The sequence below is a fragment of the Aspergillus tanneri genome (assembly GCF_003426965.1).
Source record: "Aspergillus tanneri strain NIH1004 chromosome Unknown AapTan_6_pilon_pilon_pilon, whole genome shotgun sequence".
NCBI lineage: Eukaryota > Fungi > Ascomycota > Eurotiomycetes > Eurotiales > Aspergillaceae > Aspergillus > Aspergillus tanneri.
In genome coordinates, this window is record NW_022984633.1 from 3,491,857 (window position 1) to 3,511,139 (window position 19,283).

Here is a 19,283-nt window from a genome sequence, read left to right on the forward strand (position 1 = left end):
CGGATAGGGTAAAAATATCATCCCTTGCTTCGTACGAATATCAATTTAAGGCTTGATACCTAGGAATGATAATAGATTTTCTGCATTAAACTCTTATAGGCTCAATTATTAAAGGGAATGCAAGTAAATTTTTACCCGATCGCCATTATCGGCTCGTTCGTCTAATTTTCAAGAAATGGGAATGGGAATGCGATGGAATTCTTGCTACAAAAATTTTAATACAGTGTTTTTTTTTTTTGTTTTTTTGTTTTTTATTGGTTTTCCTAGGCTTATTCGATTCTAACCGGCCCTTCCTACTACGCCCGGTCCTGCCGGTTCAACGATCAGGACGGCCCAACAATCTTTTTTTTGATACAAATTGAAGTCTTACACTTTTATTCAACCACCAAACTATCGACTGATTACCATATTATTGAGGACCAGAGGCCTCAAATGATCGAAAAATGTGCAAATTCAATATTGAAGGAAGCTCATATTGATCCAGCTACACCACCACCTACAGTGGGGCCAAAATGGCTTAATCAATGGCTGGCTCGTCATCCAAAGTATAATAAGCAGCATACAAAAGCAATAGAACTTGACCGGTAAAAATCTCATAATGGTGAGCTTCTTACAAGCTGGTTTGATCGCTTTAGCGATATTGTTCGCAAGTACGGCATTGCTAATGAAGATATATAGAATTTTGACGAGACAGGATTCCAAATTGGTATTGGAAAGGACCACAGAATTGTTACCCGAGATACACAAAAGAAGAGCTATATTGGTAGTAATACCAGCCGGGAATATGTGACTGTTGTTGAAGCTATAAGCGCAACTGGGTCTCTTGGTCCTCCGCTGATTATTCTACCTGGAAAGTGTATACTAAAAGGGTGGTTTGATCAGGTAGAGGATAACTACCATATTGGTGTATTTGAATCAGGCTATATGACTGATTCAATTGCTTACCAGTGGGTTCAGATGTTCCATACCGCAACCATGAAGTCAAGAAAGGGCCAATATGTTACTTATTTGCGACAGATATGAATTACATCTCACGTATGAATTTGTACGGTTTTGTGGGAAGAATAAGACTATTATATTCTTTCTACCTCTGCATTCAAGTCACCTGCTTCAACCGCTTGATATTGGTGTTTTTCATGCCTATAAGCACTGGCATAGTGAAGCTGTTGCTAATGCAACTTATACTGGATGCAGCCAGTTTACCAAGATTGAATTTCTTGCAGCACTTTCAGCTACACGGCAGAAAACCTTTAAAAAACGTACAATTGAGCATGGATTCCATCTTGCTGGACTTGTTCCTTTTTGATCCCAGTATTGTAATTAATAATCTTTAATTTTTTTTTTTTTTTGAGATTTTCATGCGGTGCGGTGTCGTCCTCCTGGGACACCCCATTAACCATGGGATTGAACAGCCTACCAAAGGGGGCATTTCACGGATGCTCACGTAGTCGACATCCCTATTAGCCAATAATTTATTGAGAACCACGCTTGAATCTCCCAGGTTTCGCGGGAAGTGGCAAAAAGCTGCTTCTATATCGTCATAAAAAGCTCAAGTGTCTTGGTACTGTATACTCTAACACGGATATATATTATTTCCTCTATCGGCTCTTCAATTAGACAATTAAGATATCTCTGAACATTCCAGTCACTTGCAGTTACCTCGGAAACTCCAAACCGTGCGTGATTAAGGCAACCCGACCATGATCACTAGAGAAGCAGGTGTTGTTATTAAGACATTGATGTTTGGGATAATATTTGGCTTTCCAAGGCTTTTTATAATTACTATTCTGAAGATTTTCGGTTTCGGAGCCTTGGGCCCATATGCTGGTCAGTGGCCATTTACCGCCATATTCTATTAGCACTCGAGCTAATTAATAAAGGTTCGCATGCTGCGTTTGTACAATCATGCTTTAGAAACATTCCTAGGCATGGAATCTTTGCTATCCTACAAAGTGCAGCCATGGGAGGATACGGCTTTGATTGGGTGGCACAATATGTTCGCCTTGGAATCCTTCTAAAACTCAAAAGCTTCTTGTTTCCATCACGATCCATACATATGGTACAGAAAGCGTGTTGCTTAGGACTCTAGTAAATAAAAAAGGCTTGTAGATCATTGTGAAGAAATGTGTGAAACAACTTAAAATGGTCGCCTGCATTGTACTGCTGGTTAAGTAGTAAGATCCACAAGTTCTAAAGTTACATTGGCGGGTCCCTGAATAGCGAGGATAATTTGAAGCAGGCTCCAGATAATTAGTGCAGCGCTTGAACCAAGTATACGAAAGTTAGATAGCAGTAACTCCGCCCTATAGGTACTTAGACAAGCTGAAAACAAAAATAGGATGATGTTAGATCATCGTTGACAAGGCAAATTGAACGAGACGGTGTCGGATTATGAGAGACAACCCAAGGGGGAAATGGCAATTAAGAGCTCACGCTGGGTGGAGTTTTGAGCATGGTAAATTTTGAGCATCAAGGATATTATCGCATCGTAATGTACAAGGCATGTTGAAATTCCTGATGGAGCGAATTGTAAAAATTTTCTCTTGCAATTTCAGATAGCTTAACCCTAGGGATAAGATGCTGTATAGGAAAATCGCTGTCAGCTTTAGCATAGACCATCTGTATTTTTTTTTAAATTTTTTTTTTTTCAAAATCAACTCATACATGCCGTGGGTTTTCAAATTGTGCATGTCATAAAATGTTGATGGTCGCTTCTTACTCAAACCTAGCAAAAGCCTGTCAAACTCTGAGAGAGCGTGGCTGCCAAAGCCGTACCTAACGTGGGTAGATCTGAAGTTTATCCATTACAGACTGCACTTCAGAAATATTTTGCGTTGCATCAAGCCATACTGCTCCAAGAATGGCCTCGATCGAGGTCGCAAGAACATGGTTTGGTATTTCCCTTTTTATATCCTGCCTTGGATGGATGAACCTGGCAAGTCCAATAGATTGAGCCCTTGATGCTAATTTCTTGTTACAGGCGAAATCCTGCAGGAGGTGAGTGCCATCAGCTATAGTCAGTTAGCATACGTTGTAGTCCTTTCGGGGCTATACCTGCCAGTGCTGTTGCCTGTCTGATACCAATTTTGCAATAACATCAGCGCCAACACCTTATCTCCGATTAATGCTAATCGTTCGTTCCCAGGAGTGCCTGCACCGGCTTCCTGTAAGGCTTCTTCCATCAAGTCCTCGTGTCTGAAGCTATGCCCAATGAGGTCCTCGAATTCTGAAGTGTTGGTTGGCATTTTTGGAAGGAGATTATATACACTGATGCACCAGTTGCGAACTTTTAGCATATTTCCTTGATAGTTTCCATAATATAGAGATAACATACGGACCTTTTGACCGCCTGTTATAATTAACAGTTATGGTGCTCGGTAATTTGGAGCTTGTCAAATACTAATCTTCACAGTCAGTGTCTTATGAGAATTCTAATTAGCTTATGGATCCATCAGTTCAAGTTGCGGCTCACAGGTGCGCTCGTTATTTCCACCCATGTGGCGGAAGTGCGCCTGAAGGAACTGAAGTCATGGTTACCTCTATCTCACAGTTGTACACTGACGCACCCTCAATGCTTTCGGACAATCTGGTAGATACAATGTTAGAACAACAGGTAAGTTTGAACTTTCGATAGATTTGATTTGACCTCATCATGATGTATAGTTGTTCAAAAAACTCAAATTTAGTCATCGGATTGCCATGAAAAATACACGGATCTGGAGGATATATTTGTCTCAGATGGTGGCCAAGCATATAGTATCCCATATCCCACCGTGGGTTCTCAGATATTGAGGCCGTTGTTTTTCGAGGGGTCCCGCTGACCTCCGTCGAGATGATATGTTGGAGTTGTTCGCCCCCAGCTCGGCGCTCCGCTTCAAGCTAAACAGTAAGTTAGACGAATCCGGCGCAGGTCTTTCTTCAGGCCGTCGCTAGCAGCAAACAGAAGCTTTCTCTCGCTTGACTGTACAAAATTAGGTTCTGATGAATATATCAGGGACGTCATAATAAGCCTCAGGTTTGCCACCATCAAAACACATAGGGTACTCACAGTTGACCCTTATTCATCCACGCCGTATGAGTTCTACCCTCCCAAATACATAGCCATGACTCCAGTTGCCGCGCAGGAGGCGGCCCAAATCGTTGTCCATAATGTGCCCATGACGTCCCCATTTGACGTGCAGCAACCCATGCAACAACAATACGACCAAGGCCGCCCTGGCTACGTACCACTGGAGTTCCACCCATTTGCGTCGACAATAAAAGTATAGTATTATGCCGTCATGGAGTCTTTTTAGTGCAGTAGTACTGTTGACCGCCACCCGCTGTATTCCATATAAAATAGCACTTTTATAATCCCCAGCTAGGCGGCCACTATCCAACAAGCGCAAATAGAATATAATGATCAAATATCCGAAGATACACTTTATTAGGAAGGCGAGCATTCCGGGGCTTGAGGAAAACCGTTAATTAAGAGTGACTATAGAGACATGCTATATAGTTGGTACGACATCAACACATATACCCATCAGACAATCTGATATTAATAACAGACTAGAGAGCACTCCTGCTAATATACAGCGTATAAAAAAATTGTTTTCTCCTAACCCTATCCAGATTAGCAAGAGGCTCATAACAGAAAAACCATCTCTCTTCTTGCTTAAGCGTCTGTTTGTAGATCTGAAGACGTGGGAAAAGATTGAGTTAGCCTTCTCCCTTTTAATATGCATTGGTAGATCCCTACCTGAGCCCAATAGTCTATCCTTTTAGTGATGTGGGCAGCAGGCACCAATGCAGCACTGGTGCTTAACTTCACAGGCAACGTGGCTCGGGACAAATTTGAACCCTGGATGACAGTTGTCACAATTATTTTCCTTGAGTCCGAAATTTTCGATCTTGTAGCAACCGTCCTTGCCGGCAATTGCGCTGCTAAACAGTGCTGCACTGACAATTGAGAAGAAAAGAGTATTAAGTTGCATTGTGGAAGTAGTAGCGTGTGAAAATAGCGCGTAGAACTGGTAATAGTCAACAGAATAAATGTGGATAGGCATATAGTTATATTTGGACTCTCTAGGTGCATGCCACAGCTTTATATATCCTCAGCCCGTCATGGCGAGTAAAGTTCATGTTACATTAATTTTAAGAGCGCAGACGCTATGTTCGGAAACGGAGCAGATACTCTGAAAGAACGGTTTAATTTTAACTAATGGGAATGGTCTACAGCCTTCTTAATCTGTAACTAGTAGAGCTCAGATAGGGTTACATTGTGATGTTTCGTCAAGAAAGGTTGCATCCCAATTCCTTGCTGGGGATATTTGCAGCAGTGTAGCAGTATGAATTTCCAGAGCTACAGCGGGAAGCATTATCTCTGTGTTTATAACTTTGGGTGCCATTAGGACTTTCTGTTGGTTATAGAGGAAGGGATATGTGCATGTCGCAAAGTTAGATAATTGTGCCATAAAATGCCCTAATATCCTACACAGGAATCTGAAGCCTGCACGGCTTCACTTAGTGCTAGTGCTAGTGCTCCTTATAAATAGCCAATAAAAATAGAAAATCCAGCGAATTCAAGCCACGATAATAGTCTTAAACAGAAATACAACGACTGGTTCAAAATGGGAGGTGCTACGATCACACCGCGGGCTTCCCCACTATACCAGCCAGGCTACTGCAACATCTGATATTCCTAGTTCGGACTAGCAATCACCGAAATTAGTATAGGTCAAATACCAGCCAGGTTGTTGGAACCACGCTATATTAGTGCCTCCTTCAGTATCTATCCAAAAACCTCACTTTCTTGTTGGCTGCCACTGCTGCATCTGGCAATGTAGTATTTATCCCTGAGGGCGTGGGTGACGGTTGGGCGCTTTCTTCCACTGCTTATTAGCCTTCTTTTCCCTTAAAGCTTCTTTTTCTCTCTGTCCTTTATTGATCGATTGGCATCTTTTGTACTGAGTATACCGGGTCGTTCGGCTTTGGAATCTTCCTCTTGGTGATTACACGCTTCCGGGGTGCTTGTATCTGTCTTATTCGTCTGAGTGTATCGCTCATCGTCGCAAGCTCCTCTGCTTGTCTTTTTAATGGTAAACGCAGTTGTAGGCCTCGATGGAGCTTCGAGTAAGCCTTCGTAGTAAAGATCCTCGAGAGCTTCTTTTGGTTCTTTTCGAGGTCCTGGCACTCTTTGGAGCGTATTTTCCACGTTGGAAGAGGGAATTTGGAGGGGTTGGGTCCTCCGTAGCACGAAGATCGGGCCAGAGAGACTTGTTATTTTGGGTGTCTTTTTTAGCAAGGATGTTATATATTACCGACCCCAGAAACACCCGGTCAGTCGGGCTACTTTAGAAGCCGCATTGTTGTTTGTCCTGGAAATTCTGGCATAGTAACCATGAGCCATGCCCTTCCGCCGTGTTATACCCACAAAGAGATGCTGGAACTCTGGTGGTGCATAGCCTGGACGGCATTGGTCGTATCGTTGTTGCATGAGTTGCTGCATGTATTATTGCGAACATGCTGCACGTCAACTGGGAGGTATGGGCACATTATTGGCAACGACTGGCGGCGCCTCCTCCACGGCAGCTGGTGTTGTCATGGGTATGTTTTTGGAAGGGTAGAACTTGTGCGTCGGCGCGGATGAGTGAGTAGTAGGGTTGCTGGGCAAGGACACTCTGGTTATTCGCTATAGAAGTGCTAATGGGGTTCTGGTACGAATGCTCGGATATTGTATCTTCTAAAGTTGGTCGGGTCGTCGTGCTGAGTGGGTGCGAGCGGTGATGTTTAGCCAAGGCGGATTTACTACAAAAGCTGCGGCGTGACGGCATTAGCAATACCGGGTCTCCACATCCACACTCCAATCTCACCTTCGTTTGCATGTAGGTTCCTGGCAGATATAAGGCTGCTTCCCGGTGTGAATCCTTCGGTGGCGCGCTAGACTTGATGGCTGGAGGGAGCTGTTAGCAATTAAATAAAGGTTAGGAACTATAACAAAGAGAGTCACATACATCGGAGAATGCCTTGCGACATCCTTCGTAGTCACAGACATGAGGCTTTTCCCCGGTGTGGGTTCGGGAATGGACAGTCAATGCGCTCCGATGAATAAAGCTCTTGTTACAGTCCTTGACCTTGCAATGATAGGGTCTTTCATTGGTGTGTGTTCGATAGTGCCTGCAGAGGTCAGATTTGCGGTTGAAAGACTATTTATTAAGATACTATTAGATAGGCCACTTTCGAAGGAACGTATAAGACGGTAAAGTACCTTGCCACAATAGTCCCATGAACAATTAAAATCGCGTCCATTGCCAGGTGCCATGGCCGCGGGAGAGGCGTGTGTGGATATGTCGGGGAGAAATGGGACTACAGAATAAGGAGAGAAGAACCCGATGAAGGTATCGGGAATAATAGGACAGTTGAGGGGAGACTTTAAGATAAAGTAAAAAGTGAAGTAAGATGGCATGGAATATCAAAGGCACCCAAGAGATATGGAGAGCGGACTAATAATAAATAAGAGCGACGAACGGTTCGGGTGGACCCCAGTCATGGGTATGAGGGTTATTCTGGTGGAGGCCACTTATCTTTGTATGAAAATTGGATGGTTGTCCACTGGGGTAGGATAAGTATGAAAACGTCCACTTTTCAGGGGGTAATTAAGCCGTAGGTATGGACAGGATAGGAATGGATCCACGTACTTGTCCCTACTGTAGGCTAAGGCAGTACTAGGGGGTTGTAACGCCACCATGTAACTAAGTCCGTATAGTAGGCATGATAAATTGGGCTCCGGACTAATAGACGACTGCTACGGATAAGAAAGTATCGACGGACTATAGTAAGCGGACTAGCATATTCGAGAAAAGAGATTAAACGAGACGTCGTTGTATGCCGAGTAAGAACTATCCACGGCCCGATGGCGGCACCACCCGAGAGGGATCCTGGGCCGAATCAACACATACTCATAAAATCCATCGTGTTCAAAAATTCTTGTACCCGTGTTTCGTTCCACCACCAAACTTCGTGCGTGCAAGTTGCAAACACAATGTTACGGAAACACCATAATCCGCCTGACTTGGCGGTGCGGAGTATCTGACGATCCATTCTACCCCTGAATCCCTTAGATAGTCGAGCACCTTGAGGTCGAGCACCGAAGACCTCTAGACAGGAATGCAAGAGACTCAGTTGGTTGAGATACTGTGATTCCTGGTGTTTCCACAGACAACATCTGCTTCCTAATTAGGCAAAGGGTTGGCCTGAAGCTGATCTCTAGCTCCCTGTGTATTCTTCCCTGAACTCCACAACATGCATTAAGTGTGGTGGCTAGTAATACTTACTGATGTCAACGCTAGCTGAAACTTAAGGAGGTCGATCATTCTTGGGACAATTTAGTTTTGTAGAATTAATTCTGCGAACCTCTTTGGTTCCGCAAGCGCCAAGCCTTCCTAGGTCCAGGGACAGTGTACAGATGAAGTGAATTCACACTTTACAGATATATAAATAATACGTGCATTAAGTGAAAATTGTCAGGGACGGGATGGCTACAAACCAGGTAAGCCTGCTATTTGTGAGGTGCGTGAAGTACATATATATATATATGCGAAGAGATATCCTTTGCTTGTTGACACCCCTGTATTCTAATCGCTTGATATGTCTAGTGGTGGACGATAGAAACGGGTGAGCCCTACGTAGGAAACCAAATAAAATATAAGAACGTTACATACTATAGCAACCGCCCTGTGTTGATGTTGTATCAACCGTTTAGCGCGACTTTAACAGTAGGCTACTGGCATCTCGCGTAACCACAGAAAGTGTACGCTTTAGGATAATACATGATGCCGTATTTAATGTCCCAAGGAACATGGTACATTTGGCCATCCCTTTGGGCTATGGAAGTTATAAGTGGCCCTCTTGCTTAATTATTTGGTCCTCCCAAACGGTTATGTAGGGCGATATTTGCCATTCCCCAACCCTGCCAATTTGGGTATAAATCTCGACCGCAGCAATCTACAAAACAGTGCCCCACGTGCCCCGGTCATCTCCCTGAATGCTCTGGCCATTCACTTCAAACTCCTTAATAATTTTGCCTTGTACAGAAGCTGAAGACAGGAACAACAATTTCAACGGAACATAGAACCTCCTTACTGAATTCGCATCAGATTTCAAGGGCAAACAGCAATTAGTTATTCAAGGGATAGACTTAACAGATATTAAGTGGTAATAAAACGGTCACACTGCCTTTTGTACTAATCAATACCTATCCCTCCTAGCTTCAAAGGATGAAGAATGTGATGGTCTAACAGAACCACTCTGAGCGAATATCCTCTTCTTGGCAGCATTCTTATCGCAAAACAATATCTCGGCAATATTTGTTTATTTCCCATGCCCAGCATACTTTAGTATGCCAGTAAAGCATCTGAAGCATTATAAAAGCTGCCCAGGGTTGTCTCTTTTTATGAGACTGCAACCTTGAGTGTCTTTTGGCACCCAGTATTGATTCATTCCTTTTACAACCTTTATTTTTTTGGCCCCTATACTTTTAAAGACCAGTAGGTCCTTCTTCTGACTTTAATATACAACATCAGCTAATTACGTAAATCCGAGCCAAGCCCACCAACATGAAGGGACTTCACGGCGGAACTCTCATCGCCATACTGGCCGCAGTAGCGCGAGCCCAATCCCACAAAGTATCAGTTGCCCAGGTGGGGTTGACGTCGGAAACAGCGCGTCTGTGCCCTCCACAAATGAATTCGCATCCTTGTATAATGAAAAGGACCAGGATGACCACTCGGTTGATATTGACAAAACATTTAACTATGAAGTGCATGACCGCCCTGTTCTAGTTCCGGTTAAGGAGAAAAAGCCTGCGCCGAAGCCACACCACCATCACCAGCCACCCTATTATCCACATCAGCCCCATAATACCCTGATCGACGGTTCAGGAGGTGTTGACGCTGGAAACAGTGCATCAGTCTCAACAAATAACGAGTTTGCTTCGTTGTATAACGAAGATAAAAAGATGATCACTCGGTTGACATCGAAGAAAACTTTGACTATGACTATGAAGAACATGACCGCCCTGCTAAAGTCCCAGTTAAGGAGCATAAGCCAGATCCAAAATCCTATCAAAAGTCTTAGTTATAATGTTAACCTCTTCTACACCACCCTTGGCTAGCCCTTAATAAAACTGCATCTTCTATTCCTACAATTATCAGTTGCTGCATGTATTATTACCGAATATGCCGCACTTCAATAGGGGGCTCCATGAGCAAATTATGGGCAGCGATTGGGGCGCCTCCTGGACGGCAACTGGTGTCATGGGTATGTTCTCTGGAGGGGGTAGAACTCGAGCGTCGGCGTGGATAAGTAAGGGTAGTAGGATTGCCGGGCAAGGATATACTGGTCATTCGCTAGGGAAGTACTAATGGGGGTCTGGTACGAGTGCTCTAACGTTGCATCTTCGGAGGGTGGTCAAGTCATCATGCCGGTGTGTGCAAGCGATGGCGGATCCTTTTCAGCCATTGACCACTCGTTTTCTGCTATGTCAAAATGTTTATCGGTGCTCTGTCTATCCCGTATGAAGCTACTCCTCCTGGTAAAAGGAAGCATAACATCCAATATTTTCCGTTTAAGATAATTAATCAGGTAACGGACGCCTTGTATACTGTGTGCTAGTGCACTTGCTTCACTGTGATGATGCTATATTTCAGGTATATCCACTGGTACTGCTTTTTAGCTTTTGATTTCCTCATAGGTTCTAGAAACTGGGGGCCGTCGAAGCCTGATGGATACTGGTGACATAGTACCGCTAGGAGGTGGGATGGATCTGCTCGACTAGTCTCGGTATTTCTTTTACATCTTCAACCTCGATGATCTCAAATGCAGTGTTCACGTGGATTTTCTGACCGAGTTCAGTATCCTTCCTTAGCTGTCTTCTCCAGGTAGAAATATTAAAGATAGGCTTGATGCACGGAGCATTAATAGCTAAAATAGCAACAACCTAATTAGGAGCCATGTTAGTAACTGCAAGTCTATATTATGCGAAATTGTTAACTGACACCCTCCCGGTTTGCCCAAACTGTGCTCTCGTTGATGCTGTTCAGATTCTTCAATGACATTATACAGCGCATTAGGGCAGCACTTATAATGAAAATTCCGGAGCAAAGCAAGGCAGCAACTGCCAGTTTTCTAAGTAATGATAGAAAATAGTATATAAGCAAATATTCTCCAAATATTTCTTGGATTGAATTGTATATATAGACATACCGTAACAGACTAACTTTAAGTTGGGCTATTAAAGGAATAGGAATGTAGACAAGGATTACATCAGTCCTGCGAGTTTTAGTATATTTTAACAGGAAATATAGATAAGGGAAGATGTACACTACATTCGTCGCTGCAACAATAATATAATTCGTGAAATCAGTTGTGCATTCAACTAGATAGCTTCAGCATGGCAACCTAGGTATGCATTGATAAACTTTAAAAATATACGTACCACCCGGGTCTGGATAGATCTGCCAGTGTTTGTAAAAAGGCCGGCAGTGCACGAATATTGTTATAATTACAGATATATATGTGCAAGCACACAAAATTGCACTGCACTTAACAAGTTTTATCTGGATAAGTCCTTGACTTTAAATAGTTAGCAGAAGAAGAATAGTGGCATTTATGGCAACAATAGGATACAGACGTAATGCGATGGTACAAAAACAGCATGCATGCCTTCAGGCACCAGATCATTGTAACATAGAAGCACCAGCCAGCAAGTAAGCACTTCGACCCTATCTGAAGACGGTAGATCTCAGTATCACTAAATAATGCGCGTTGGTCAGCAGACCACCCAATATTAGATCCATAGCGACCTGATTTTGAAAATTAGTCACTTAATCTGTCAGATATTATAGGTGATCTATTATACCAATAAGCTCCAACATAACTAACTGTGCCTGTTAACTAGTTAGATTAGTGAGAGTTATAGTGTCTGTGGGTACTTACAGTCCAAAATAGAAGCACAAGAATAGTGAAATAATCATCGCCATCCCATATCCCAAATCTGGTTGTCATCAATCGGGCGAAAATTCTGAGGAGCAGGATGAGAACACCGATTCCGTACTCTATCCAAACCTCCACCTGAAAAGGAGTCGCAGGTCCAGCCATTCCAGTAGCTGTGTGGTATGCTAACTACACATTAATCAATTTTTCTATACATCCCATAGACGGTAAACTTGAAGAGCATGAAGACCGGTAAGTCAGATTCTTAGGGCCGACGACAGTCTTTAAATGTCCACACTACCAAAATATGGACAATATTATATAGCTGGCACTAGTATCCAAGGTTCCTATTTCTTTAAATTAAACTTCTACCATGGCTGTTGTTTTGAGATTTTTTATTTTTACTTTATTTTCTCTTTTGCCTTCTTGGCCGCACTGTAATAATAGTATTCCATTACTACACTTGTAGTTGTGCACCTACGCTTTTGATAAAATAAGACCTTGAACAAGCAGAAATTGTATGAACAATAAACTAGTAACCTCAGGTGGCAACCGACCTAGAAAGCTTCGTTGTCCCAGCATTGACGGCTGATTATGGCCTAGAGCTACGACTAAGCTTAAATATGAATGAAGATAAGGTTATAATAAATCTGATTCGTTTTATGGGCCGACTTGATAATGAGATCGTTGCCTTTTGAATTTGAGAAAGTGGTATTGTGGCGACAGGTGTCTCGATTACAGTATTGCCAAGGACAGGTATAGTTTTCTATGACGTTTACACCTCCAGTAAATGCCGACCGGGGGGAACAGCGTAAAGGGGGGCCAGCCATATGGATGGATGAAGCGATGACCTTCCAACCATGGTTGGGTTGGAAGGTCGATCATGGTTGGAAGGTCGTCGACCTCTCCCAGTTTAGGGTGACGGATCATATAATATGAGTACTATGAGGGAGCCGGGACCACATTAAGTTAGAAAACTTCGTTTTCTTTTCCTCAAATGCTGTTGGTGAGATACAAATGGCTCGTGTCCGGAGCAGAGGGACAACTCGACGTTTCAACATTAGTCACCCATGTAGATTTGCCACTGGCCTCAGGCTCCGGCCCTGCGGCGTCGGAACAGAGTCCATCAAATTATATCGCCCCATCACCAGAAGCTGACAATTTTTGACTAGCTCCAGGAAAAGATACAAAAAAATATCACCCTCTCGAATGTTGGGTATAGCTGGTACGGCTATCTAGAGAGCAGGGATACCATGCCTACTATCAACGCGATATTTCTTTCATAATATTTCGAATCCCATTTACAACCTATATAGCAACCCATGCTAGTCCAGTAACTGCTTGGCAATTCCCCCGGGAATCCCATTCTTCTGTCAAGCGCCTCAACTTGGACAATCGTTCCTCCCATTTCGCATACTTTTCAGTGGTGAGGTTGCCATTATGTCCATAAGCATGAAGCCGTTGGAACGATGGGGTACTCCATATCCGGCATTGTACTTCCGCTGGCATTTTGTATAAAACGCGGTTCCCTCATCAATGGCCCGAGATAATTTCACTTTCTGTACGAAAGCAATCCTATACTCGTGACCTCGATTGTTTTGAACCGATCCTCGCATGTATTTTATCTCAGCAACCGAGATTGCACACACTGTCACTAATATGTGCTTTACAGGGTCTCTTTTGATCCATATTTTCTAACGCTACACCATTGCAGGATTCCTCCTCTAATGGCCAGCGTCGTTTTCGAGTAACGCAGTTCGAACGAGGTTCTGTAAGAGAGTGCACATCGAAAAAGTGCCGCCGAAGGCCTGTTATTCCGTCATACTCCTTTGTCTGACACAACGGATGTGGGCACTGGATTGTTTTTCCCGATTGATGCGACCTCATATGGTCATCAATGTGGTTTAAAAGCGTCGCTTTGGCCAGCCACTGCTTGAATCTTTCAGCCGGACCCTTGCTCTCATCACCTAAGCAAAACGGGCAAAGCCCGGCGGCTACCAATGTGTATCGAAATGTCAGGATCCCGCATCGCGGCTGCAAGTTCTGTAAATGGTAATGACAGTGATTGTTCCACTCTTCTTCGCTGTGAAATAGCTCGGCACAAATATAACAAAATTGAACAAAGGTGCGTCGAATGCGGCGATGAGCTCTCTTGCCATTTCGGTAGCTTTGCTGATAGGGAGCAGCATTTAAGGATTTCCTTCGACATTGCAGAAGATGTTTCGCACGGTCTTGTAGAGCAAAGCTATGTAAAATTAGCGCCAAAGGTTTTAGCCGTAGAAGTAGGAGCCAAACCTCTCCATTTGTCTCTGGCAAACTGGACATCGCCCTTCTGTAGGTGTCAGTCCAGGATAATATGCTACCCTCTCAGTTGACGTGCATAATGCGACCATGTCGTGTAAGCATTGCCTTCCCTTATCACTATCAAGGGGCACCTCTTTGAAGAGGTTGTCACTAAGGCGGGATCTTTCTGGCATATATTTCTTATATATATCAAACAAACATGTCGTATCGCGCTCTGTGAAGTCGTTTCCGGCAATATACTCATCATAAGAAGCATCCCACCATTGTGCAATGAACTCCGACCGTTTAGTCTCAAGCTTCTTTGCTTTCTTACTGTAGAGTCTGTTTCTTTCGACGACAAGGGTTTTATGCAACTCGGGATGTCCCGCAATTTGTTTGGTAAGTTCTGCGATTCTCTCATTCAGAGATACAACCTCTTCATCACGCTCAAACTCAGCAAGGGCGGCGGCGTTAAGGTGTTGTGGAACGTTTGGATCTCGATGATGGGCCATACTCTGTTCCATGTCGCGACACTCATAATCCGGGTCCAGATCGTAGAACAAAGCTTGTACGTCCAGAGACTTCAGTGCCGACTGGTACTTAAGATAAGTGTCATGGTTTTGATGGTCAAGCGCCTGGCCTCGTGTAGCCTCGGATGCCTTGGCTGGACACAAAAGTTAGCATTAGGAAAAAGCATTCCTTGATTAGATCATACGGTCAATTTTGTTAGCAACATTGCCCCTAATACCGTGGACTCGTAGCACATCTTTGAATCCGTCTCGCTCAGCCAGCTCGGTGTAGTTATGATGTAGGGACGAAAACGTCAACGCTTTGTCTGCTTTAGGCCCTTTGGGAGAGACCATGCGGAAGAATGGAAGATCTCTTGCCGATTCAGACCATTGCAGGGTCCACGACTCTCTTCCCACAGGCGGTCGCTTTCCCAAGAGATCGTCGACTGACGAGATTCCCTTAAATGCGCCATCTGCAATACCATGAACAATTACCCAGAATACAAAATTCATTCCCAGCACAGGATGTTCTCGGAACCAATTTTTGGGCCTAGGTTCGGCCGGGTAAGCTATCGAGAAAAATAATAGGACTCTTCTATAACTTACAACGTGGTATCGTCTCGGTAACGCCATCCTTTTAAGAATTCGGGATCAATGGTCACCCACCGTTTAATGAGCCCATTCTTACTCCATTTCAAATTAAAAGTCAGGTGCTAAATTGTACGGTCAGCCACACTTTTCACACGTCGCCGGGTAGAAACTTACCCTGTAATAGAGGCACTCATTTGAGTTTCGATAGGAACTTGACTCAACGATAGCACCTGCCCGGGCTCCCGAGCCGGCAAAGAGGGAGAGTGAAGATCCTGTCTGGACTCTGGCTCGTTCGTGTATATAGTCATGGTTGTCTTTCTCAAACAGGTGGCGAAGCAGATACTCAATGTCCTGGGCCGTTACTAAGGCTCGTTCCCTCGGTTTGGTAGGGAGCCCATATTTCGCTGTGAGTACGTTCCGTATATACTAAAATTCGAGTCAGCGCTAGGCTTATGTCCAAGAGGCATAGGACAATACATTCAAGACGTCCTTTTTTACGTCAAGAGGCAAGGTTCGCGATGTTTCGCGTTCCCAACGTGAAGTAAAGCTGGTCAGATTATGGCATGCTGACTTCCGGGACGGAAGTTTTCTGCGAGTAGCAATATAGTATTCGGCAAACGATTTTAGGATTTGAGGTGAAGGGTCTGGCTCGTCCTTGGAAAAGTTCTTTTCCCTCGACTCATTCCGTGAGAGTCTCCAGCTATAATCGGTGAGAAAGGGAATAGACAGCTCTCTGAGTGTACTTACAGTGTCCAGTTTTCTACTGCCCGGTCATATTTCTCGTGGGTAGTAGGTGCAAGCTCTTTGTGACAAATAACATTTTCCTGGCTTTCTTGCACTTGCTGGTAATCAATAGTAAAACCACGAGAAGCAGCAAGGCGACGTTGTTCCTCGACAAGTTGAAGGCGGCGTTCTTCGGCTATCATGGTCATGTGATATCACGTGGTGATTGAGGGGAAGAATAACTCCAGTCCCTCCAGGAGGCTGTTGAACAGACCGACGAATTCAGAAAATACAACCACAGACTGAATGGACTCAAGGGCTCTCGACCTATTTATTATTATATTTACGACAATCAGCCTAACTTCGGATCTCTACTTTCCTACCTGTCCCGCAACACCCCCTGGTGCTCCTCACTTTCCTTTCCGGTGTTAGCAGCAGCACCACCTGGTGCTCCTGGTGCTACTTGTTATAGAGGGAGCACCCATATCACCAGCACCCAGTCCAAGACTCGTTTCACAATTATATTGGAGCCAAGGGCTCTTCGAGGATTGACCGTGCGGATTCATCTGGCTTAAGTACGGCTGAGCGGACGGGAAGCCCTGTTTTCCACACCCTGTGGTCGTATGTGCCTGACTTAACTGCACATCAGCCTATATCACGCGTTCCCCACGGCGGCAATCACTTCTCTGCTGAAGTGTACCGCTAATACGTAGTATTTGTGGGGGCTGGGAGCAGGGGGAGGGGCGCGGGGTCCTATCAAAGTGAGTCAGGTGTATGCTTGCCAGCCTCCATCTAACCAGAAATTCCAGGTCGGAGACGGAGTGATTGTCTGTAACTGTGGGTGTGACATTGTAAATTCCAATTCCGCACGCTGTAGCTTAATATAGTGAAAGCAGGACCCCAATTTATTACTCAAGGACATCTAGTTGTGATATTATTTTTGCACTCTATCTCTATAATCTGGATTTTTATTTTGGACAAGGAAGCATTCGAGGCGCACCAGTTAGTGGTCATTTATCAGGACGGAAAGCAGAATGTTACTGTTCAGGGGTGTGTCGAAGTTGAAAAGGAGTTTTTGGATAATTAAGATTATGCTTAGTTGGGAGGATGGTCCTCCTGGACCGGTATTTGACAAGGTGATCCCTGGGAGAAATATCTGTTGGACAGTGAGTCGGGCAGGAAATTCTTCCAGTTAACACACTCTGATCTGGTGGATAAAGAAGATTCGGACTAAACTAACTCTAATATTTGAAGGAAGAATTCGGATGGCACTTTTAATAATTACTCAAACTCTAGTACAAAATCTGCTCTACCGCATTAGTTCCAAATTCAACCTAGACCTTACTAATCCTAGGAAAGTGCAAAAGAGAGACAGCTCTTGATTATTTGAACTTATAAAGGATTACTAGTCAATAATCCCTTAGTCATCTAACAAACTGTGCGAAATGTCGTCCAAAAGTGTCACATCTAGGATAACGTCAGCCCCCGAAGATGAACAAACGGACATCGTAAGAAAGGGAGAGTAAAAGAAAACCTACTCATAACCATCCAATCTCTTTTAGTAGTACCCCCTAATGTACTTGGGGGCAAAGTCTACCTTGCACCAGGTATAGCTGCCTCGCTCCGAGAATGCATGTTGTTGTGTCGCACGTATATCATGGCTGGTTCACTTTGTAGTACCGATGGCCGGTTGGGTCCCATGTGACCACAGTCACGTGCAACAAAATTTTCTGCGTTCGATTATTCAACCTTTCATCCACCCGCATCATCCGCGACAGGGCATGGTGGGGGAATTCAAGGAGCTACCCATTGAGCCACGGGGTATCCTCTGGCAAGATGACTTTGTCGACCCAGACCACGAGCAACGGCTCATCTCCATCTTTCTCAACGAGCTAGAATGGCCCGCTCGCGCTGGCCGACTGTCCCTTCACTACGGCTACACCTTCGACTATAAAACATTTGGAATCGACCCCGATATCCCGTACAAGGAGTTCCCAGACTGGCTCCAGCCACTCATTCCAACCACTGAGGCACGACCACCGGACCAGGTCTGTCTACAACACTATCCTCCGGGTTCTGGGATCCCACCGCATGTAGATACGCACAAGGCCTATGATCAGCTGTACGCCCTGTCTTTGGGTGCCCCGGTCGTTATGCAGTTCCGCAAGGGCAAGAGCGGCCAGCAGGTCGACGTTGATTTAACCCCGCGGAGTATGATGCAGATGACGGGTGACGCGAGACTGCATTGGACTCATGGCATCAGGAAGCGAAAGACTGATACCTTGGTGGATGGAACGGTGAGGGCACGGGCCGACCGGTGGAGCATCACATACCGATGGCTCAGGAAAGGGGAGTGTGAGTGTGGGAACCTTGAGCTGTGTGACGTAGCGCAGCAACGCATTGGGGTCGAGAAGGAGATGAGGTCCGTGAAGGAGTTAACAGGGAAGGCCCCTGCTGAGCAATGCCGGGGAGGTAATAGTGATTAACTTAGTTGCAGTGGGTGTAGAAGAGGCGTCCAGAAAGCAAAGAATGATATATTGAAAGACAATCGACCGGGTAGACTATGGCTGAGAAGAGCGTCCGAAGTTGCATCCCTCCTATGATAACACTACGCTAGCGTTCAATATACAATATACCCCTTTTATATCTGAACTGCACCAGCTATTCTTATCTTTTAAGGCAACCGTTTGGTGTGTAGTGATGTTCTATATCCGTATCCTGTCGAATCCCACTGAGCGCTAAATCTCTTTGATACATACATTATCAGTTAGGTTAGTGCATGACTGCGATTGACAGCTGACTTCAATTCCTGGCTTGGCAACCTGTGGAATCCAAGTTTTGTCAAGATATTATCTTGACAAGAATTGAAGGTATCGCCTAGGGAAATAGGATGGAATCCCCTGTTTTGGAATGGTTTTTTTTCATGCGACCGGATAAGGATGAACACGCTCTAATGATGCTAGCTGTGATGGTAACTGAAGGAAATTTGACAGTCGAGATCGAATTTTATTGAGGAAGTTTTCTTGCATTTATAGTCTTGGCAGATGACGATACGCTCTGTGGGGAAAGGCCGGGAATAAAGCCACTGAGGTGAAGTGGTAGCCAATAAGAATGGCGGCCAAGTCAGATGATTGACTGGAGCCAATTTATAGTTAAATGGCTCCTTATTATTAGATGAACGTGCCGATAGACACGCACAATTGT

General features: G+C 44.4%; 4 protein-coding genes across 4 annotated transcripts; 1 reads left to right on the forward strand and 3 right to left on the reverse strand.

The window, feature by feature from the left end:
• Positions 1–2,963: 2,963 nt before the first annotated feature.
• Positions 2,964–3,245, reverse strand: ATNIH1004_009171 (uncharacterized protein; the record flags this gene model as incomplete). The annotated part of the gene is made up of 2 exons (XM_033573769.1): positions 2,964–2,970; positions 3,055–3,245. 2 exons carry the CDS (start codon positions 3,243–3,245, stop codon positions 2,964–2,966), a joined length of 198 nt encoding a protein of 65 aa, XP_033424321.1.
• A 3,291-nt stretch (positions 3,246–6,536) lies between these two features.
• Positions 6,537–7,303, reverse strand: ATNIH1004_009172 (C2H2-type zinc finger protein; the record flags this gene model as incomplete). Its single annotated transcript, XM_033573770.1, has 4 exons — positions 6,537–6,798; positions 6,855–6,934; positions 6,996–7,187; positions 7,250–7,303. The coding sequence occupies 4 exons, from the start codon at positions 7,301–7,303 to the stop codon at positions 6,537–6,539; spliced, it is 588 nt and encodes a 195-aa protein (XP_033424322.1).
• A 6,859-nt stretch (positions 7,304–14,162) lies between these two features.
• On the reverse strand, positions 14,163–16,288 carry ATNIH1004_009173 (uncharacterized protein; the record flags this gene model as incomplete). Its single annotated transcript, XM_033573771.1, has 7 exons — positions 14,163–14,218; positions 14,477–14,920; positions 15,005–15,315; positions 15,372–15,478; positions 15,531–15,782; positions 15,855–16,056; positions 16,104–16,288. 7 exons carry the CDS (start codon positions 16,286–16,288, stop codon positions 14,163–14,165), a joined length of 1,557 nt encoding a protein of 518 aa, XP_033424323.1.
• Positions 16,289–17,570: 1,282 nt separating this feature from the next.
• Positions 17,571–18,565, forward strand: ATNIH1004_009174 (uncharacterized protein; the record flags this gene model as incomplete). Its single annotated transcript, XM_033573772.1, has 2 exons — positions 17,571–17,587; positions 17,791–18,565. 2 exons carry the CDS (start codon positions 17,571–17,573, stop codon positions 18,563–18,565), a joined length of 792 nt encoding a protein of 263 aa, XP_033424324.1.
• Between the last annotated feature and the right edge of the window lie 718 nt (positions 18,566–19,283).